This window comes from Octopus bimaculoides, chromosome 2 (genome assembly GCF_001194135.2).
Source record: "Octopus bimaculoides isolate UCB-OBI-ISO-001 chromosome 2, ASM119413v2, whole genome shotgun sequence".
NCBI lineage: Eukaryota > Metazoa > Mollusca > Cephalopoda > Octopoda > Octopodidae > Octopus > Octopus bimaculoides.
This window is the reverse complement of record NC_068982.1, coordinates 36980453-36987311: the sequence shown is the minus strand read 5'-3', so window position 1 is coordinate 36987311 and position 6859 is coordinate 36980453. Positions and strand designations below refer to the sequence as shown.

Here is a 6859-nt window from a genome sequence, read left to right as displayed (position 1 = left end):
GGCACATAAAAGACACCATTTCGAGCGTGGCCGTTTTCGTGCGGGTGACACGTAAAAGCACCCACTACACTCTCTGAGTGGTTGGCGTTAGGAAGGGCATCCAGCTGTAGAAACTCTGCCAAATCAGACTGGAGCCTGGTGTTGCCATCCGGTTTCACCAGTCCTCAGTCAAATCGTCCAACCCATGCTAGCATGGAAAGCGGACGTTAAACGATGATGATGATACACACTAAATTTCTGTAAGCAGATGAATATCATCAGCATCATTTTATGTTTGTTTTCAACACTGATATAGGTTGGATGGCTTATCAGCTTGATTCAGTTATTTTTCAGTTCCTAGACATAATTTAAAAAAAAATTACATCATAGGTCTTTCCTGAGCCAAAGGTTCATAAGGCCGGTTTCCTAGATTCTGTGGCATATCTATATTCCCCAACTGGATGGGATGCCAGTCCATTGCATGTTTACCCATTTTTTGTCAGCTGAGTGGAATGGAGCAATGTGAAATGAAGTGTCCTGCTCAAGAACACAATATCACGGGATCATAATCATACAATCACAAGTACAACCCCCATACTACAAAGTCACATGCCTCCTACAGAGATTAGAGGGCAACAAATCACATGCTCCATTCTTTTTGTATGTTTTCTATGGCTGGATTCTCTTCCTAAAATCAAGCATTTCACAAAGTGTACCTGGTGTATTTTATAGTGACACAAGCAAGAGAAAGGGGGAGAGAACATTGCCTTGATTTCTTCAAACTAGTGTTCTTTCTCCCCACTGCATCCATTTTCTTGAGGCAAGGAAGACTGATAGGGTAAATAGAGGAGAAAGAGTGGAAGCTAAGGTGAGAGAAGAGAAAATAAAGTGAAACAATACAATAAGTTGCCTTAGTCCTTGTAAGATTAAAGAGTATTCTTTGTAGTCTCAGATTATTTAAAGTGACAAAGAGTGTGAAAATTAGAAAGGGAGTAATCACTACAAGGGTGAAAAAGACTATGGTATGAGAATGATGGAAGAAATAGTGTTAAGATGGTAGAAGTAGAGAGATAGGAGACAGTGATAGATACATATTGGCAGTTGATAGGAGGTTAAATAGAAAATAATGTGATGAGATAGCAATAAAAATGTCATGTTAGGAGGTTAAATAAAAATAGTCTGGTAGGATAGCATTTAAAGATGTGTCATGGTAGAAGAGTGCAAGTGACGGAGGCAAGAAAGATAGATGATAAAGGGAGTGGTTGATGTCAACTAGAAATCATATGAGGAGAGAGAATGATAGTGGTAGAGAGTAATGACAGAGGGTAATGAATACAGACTGATTTAATCTTTGTAATAAAAGTATAGTGTTGAAAGGGAGGCAGAATGATAGAAGGGTGATAATGGAAAAGAGGTATGGCGACAATGGATTATGGTGGAGGGATCAAATACGGACTGACAACATGCCTTCCTCATTACACAGGTGGAATGTTACAGTGAATAGGAAAGAGGATGATAGAGAAGAGGATAAAGAATAGGTCAGTAGGTGGAAACTTAACAAGAGAATTCTGAGTGAGCCACCAAATGATGTATTACACATCCCTCAACCCCCATCATCTCCACAGTTATTTTAATAAGCAATTTGTCATTCTTACATTGGAGGGTAGATCTTCCCTACCACCACATCGCCAAATGGAAGTAAAAAGAAATTATGAAAATCAAGAATTTACCTCATATTGTAATTTTTGTTTTGCTAAAATTTCTTCAAATTCATTCCATTGCTGTTTAAGTGCATTCACTTTTAATGTAGCATCTTCAAGCATACCGATATCTGCCATATTCTTCAGTTGATTAGTAATGTCCAAAATAGCAGATAAAGCTCCTTGTCGTTTCAACATTTCATCTTCTACAGTCTGAAGAAGAAAGCAAGTATATCATTAACCTATCAATTATAATAATAATTGCTTCTATGGTTATAGCTAAATTTGAAGATGTAACAGAATAACTGCATGGATCAACAACAAAATAATTTCACTTTCATTTAGAATTCTATGTAATTCCCTGGGTATTAAAATAAAACTTTTGTCTGTAGAGTAGAGGGAAATATTTTGTGAAGTGGAGTTTGTAAATGAATTAAAATTGAAATTGAACATAACTAATTCTCTAGTTGCTTCTCTTCAAATTTACAGATAGGGTTTATGCATGTGAATTTAACTTTGAAGAGGGATAAGCCCAGTTTGGCTGATCTGTCTATAACACTGAAAAAAGTAAGCAGTACACACTGATTTAACAGGTCATGAGGCATTACATTTCTAATTAATATAAATGGAAAATAATTTTAAATGATATTAAATTATTAAGCAAAATATCAAACTAAGTTAGAAACTCTGTTGATGATAGAGGCTTAACTTGCAATTATATTGATGTGGAGCATCCATATGAAAGTGAAAAAACTATTTGTTAAAAAATTATGAAGTTAGGTTTAAGGACAAAGAAAATGTTAACGATTCCTTTTATTATTTTTCTCCAGTTCCTTTGGCACACTTAACATCTACATAAGGTTTCATCATCTCCTGATTAAGAATTTTAGAATCTATTGTTGTAGTCTTAGTGGAAGAAGACTTTACTGCATATTTTGACCAATCTGATATAGCAATAGAAAGACATTTGCAGAAACTAGATGAGACTGTAAATGATGTAAACACTTCAAGAGTATATTTTAAAGATATTGGATGTTGATAACAAGACAATCTTCAGTGAAAAGTGTTTCTTCTCCTCAAAGTTATTTTCTATTAGCATCCATCACACTCTTATATGAATGCCTATCTCTAGGATGATTCATCTCTTACCAACTAACATTATTTGCCTATACTGCAAGCCACTACTACCTCTCCCCAGCTCTCTAGTTATTGACATTCATCAAACTCTCTCACAGCTGATTACTGACTGATACAACTATCCTAACCCTTCTCTCTCTTTCTCTCCCTCATTACCATCTGTTATCATTGTTTCTCCTAATACACTGACATTGCTGTTTCTCTTCCATTACTCCATCTACCACTGCCTCTTCTCCTTCATTGTCCTCTTCCTCAGTCACTCCTATTAATGTTTTCCCTAATTACAATATTGCTTTTCCATTCTTACCCAAATTCATGTTCACTAATTTACCTTCTCTTCTATTTGCTCCATTATTCAGATTGCCCTAAATCAGTGGTTCTCAACTGGGGTCCATATGGCCCCTGAGGAACCATATAAGATTTGGGGGGAGGGTCCAAACAAAATAGTAAATTAGGGACCCACAATAGCATTGATGTATTTGTATGCATTGGGTATGTTTTGCAAGAAACAGGTTTCTTTCTCAAACATTTTCTATAGTTCAACCTACATGAGTTAATGTGTGAAAAACAATATAGGAATTTTGAAAGAAGTTTCTATAAAACTGTTTTTAAACATTAAATGGCTCTGGGGGTCCAGCAGAATGAAATAGTAGTCAAGGGGTCCACAGATAAAAAAATGGTTGAGAACCCTTGCTCTAAATGAATGAGATGACAGAATGGAGTGAGACTCTGTTGTGCAAGGTACATAGCAACCCCACAAATGCTGGTGCCATCTCATGCACTCACCACATATTGTAAAGTGGTTAGAGAAGAAACGGGAACACATTTTTTGCACACATAGAGATTAGTAGCTTTTAGCCATTTATTTTGAATACAAATTTGAAATAACAAAAATTGACCTTTCAAATTTGCACACTGAGCAGAAAATAAGTAGTTTATGTTTCTTTGATGAAAGTTTAACAAAATCTGAAATTAGTCAAATCGATACCTCTTTTTGGCACATGTAGAGATAAACCTGTAGTGTAATAACTTTGTTTACTTTTTGCAGCTAAGCTAAATTGCATGTTTATTAAAACAGGGTCTAACTTACACTCACCTTTATAATTATATATTATCACACACACACTTCACATACATTAAGAAATATACTGTGGCTGTGTGGTAAAGAAGCATGATTCCAAACCATGTGTTCTTTGGTTCAATCACACTGGGTAACACCTTGGGTAAGTGTCTTGTACTATAATTCCAGACTGACAAAAGACATGTCAGTGGATTTGGTAGACAGAAAATGTGTGGAAGTCCATTATATTAATGTGTGTGTGTTTTCCCCCACCACTTCCCATCAGTGGTGTTGGCCTCATTACATTTCTGTAACTTAGCAGTTTTGCAAAAGAGGCCAATGGAATAAATATCAAGCTTAATAATAAATACTGGAGACTTGATTGACTAAACCCTTTAAGGTGGTACTCCAGCATGGCTACAATCCAATGAATGAAACAAGTAAAAGATAAAAATAAGTAAAAATGGTTGTAGACTAAGTGTACACCTGAAGGGTGAAGTACATAAATATGATGTAACATCACAAACTGATTTGTAGTGTATCCTAGAGATGATATTATTTTGCTATTCTTGAGTGATGTCATCTCTTATAAATGACAATCACACACATACACTAAATAAGGGAATATTTAAATAAAGACTGACAATGAGCAAAGTAGAAAGGGATTGCTGTTGATTTTGTCCTAATGCTTGCTATATAAACTCTGCTGGCCTAGTGATAGTTTCAAAACATCTACACACATATGTGTGTGTGTGTGTGTGTGTGAGTGAGTGAGTGAGTGAGAGAGAGAGAGAGAGAGAGAGAGAGAGAGAGAGAGAGAGAAAGAGAGAGAGAGAGAATGAGAGATAATCAAAACACAAGTAAGTTTGAATGAGTAAAAGAATTAAGAAGTTTGTGTAATAATCTTTCGTCATGATGAAATGATAAACAGTTTAAAATACAACTCATATGAAAGAAAACATCTTTCCTTGCATTACATACAAGCAGTTACAAATAATTATTCTTGAATACAACTTGACTATTGGGACTGATGTGATTGACTAACCTCCTTCCCTAAAAAAATTCAGGCCTTGTGCCTATAGCAGAAAGGATTATTAGTATTAAAAAATGAATATAAATTGATTCAGGATTGGTGGTGGTGGTGGGGGGGGGGTTCATAGCTCAATCCCAATTATGATTTTCTCTCACTAAAAAATTTGACAGTAAATTAAATAGAACATACAAGTTATAGAACTAGTATGTTCTACTTTGTGTTAACACCAGAAGCTGTTTTTTTTTCTTGTTTTTAAATTCATAATCAGAATATCCTAAAAAATTTGACAGTAAATAAAATAGAACATGCAAGTTATAGAACTAGTATGTTCTACTTTGTGTTAACACTAGAAGCTGCTTTTTTAATTTTGTTTTTAAATTCATAAGAATACCCTAATAGGTTCTTGAAGTGAATCTACAGTTGTATAACAAAGTGTTTCATTATTTCATTTATGCTTCAGTATTATTTTGTCTATGAATACCAGAAAATTAAATAACCCAATCACTTCCTAGACATTCAGACAATTTTTGAGACAAAAAAAAAATTGGTTTGAATTTTACAAGAATGCAGTAGATTATATAAAACTACAGCATATGCTCCTCAACAATGTGAGCAGAATATTTTTACAAAATGATTTTCATATAACAATATAAGACATTCAATGACATAAAAAAGAAGAAATCTTTTGAGGAAATTAAATCATCAATCAATGGAGGAGAAAATATTCATTTAATTGAATGTGCATATATGTGCACACACATCATAGAAGCCAATATGAGAAACTAGAATTTAAGTAAATAAAAACGGAATATTTTGAGCAAAGGAGGAGGAATTTTTTTTTCATTTTGTCTTAGTATGTTTTTAAGTAATGATTGGCAAGTGAAAGCCATATTGAATATAAAAAGAAAAGTGAATATGGTTAAATAACATTAGAAATGACAGTTATTTGTTTATAACATTTTATATTCATTCACTATATTGGCATAAGTTGGATCATTCACTGCAAACAAAACAACTGTAGTAATTAATTATTTGAGTAAATTTTGAATACTTTGAAGTTCTTCCTAACAGTAATCATTTGACCATATATTAGAATAGACCAAATGAAACTAAATTTAGTACAAGTGTAAAGGAATAATAGATGTTACAATATCTTAGCCATCTGATTTGATATTTCCTTAACAGTAAGGCACTTTTATGTAGCGATTTAAATAAGGTTAAGATTAAATCACAAATATGAAAGAGGTTGAAGTATTTAAAGCAATGTAATGACACAACAACCATTGATAATAATGGTTGGTTTGAAAATGAAATAAACCTCAATGTTCTATGCTTTGCCACTATGCAACATCACACTTTGTACAACAGCATCATACAATTTGCCTCTCACCTTCACTTGGAGAAAGAATAATTTTGTTGGCAAAAGAAATAATAGTTCCCTGGACTTTTTCCACCTTACTTTTACTCTAGCTATATGCTATCAAAATATTTTACATAACACTAGAAATCAACTACTTTTAAGAAGCCACCCAAGCAGTTGAAAAAATATATTTTATAAGAGCAGTTACTGCTAACTACTCCTGTGCACCTTTTACATTACATAAGAAGTCTTTTTGTGTATCAATCAGCTTGATGGCACCTTTCATGCATCAGTAATTTATACTAGGCACACAGTATGGAATTCCTACATACTACTTTTCCTCATGTTCAGTTTGGTCAGTTCTGAGATGGCTGCAGAGTTTTGTCTTCCTTCCTGCTAACTAAATTTTTTTGATTTTCATTGGTTTGTTTGCAGGACCATTAATATTAAACCTTTGCTTCCATGTTTAGATGATTTTTAATTCTTTGATAGATTCAGCTCTTAGAATTAGGTCATTGGCAAAGGAAAGTTCTCATGGTCAATTTTAAACTCTGTAGCATAATATCAGAATATATGGAAGGGGGGGGGGG

At 33.9% G+C, this 6859-nt stretch overlaps 1 protein-coding gene across 5 annotated transcripts in view; it reads right to left on the bottom strand.

Annotated features, from left to right (window-relative positions):
• The window catches only part of LOC106873450 (dystrophin), a 562674-nt gene that overhangs the window by 452425 nt on the left and 103390 nt on the right, over window positions 1–6859 (bottom strand). For all 5 annotated transcript variants that reach the window (XM_014920808.2, XM_052976364.1, XM_052976366.1 and 2 more), the window contains one exon: window positions 1710–1892. In XM_014920808.2, coding sequence (XP_014776294.2) covers window positions 1710–1892 — 183 coding nt within the window. The remainder of the gene's footprint in view (window positions 1–1709; window positions 1893–6859) is intronic.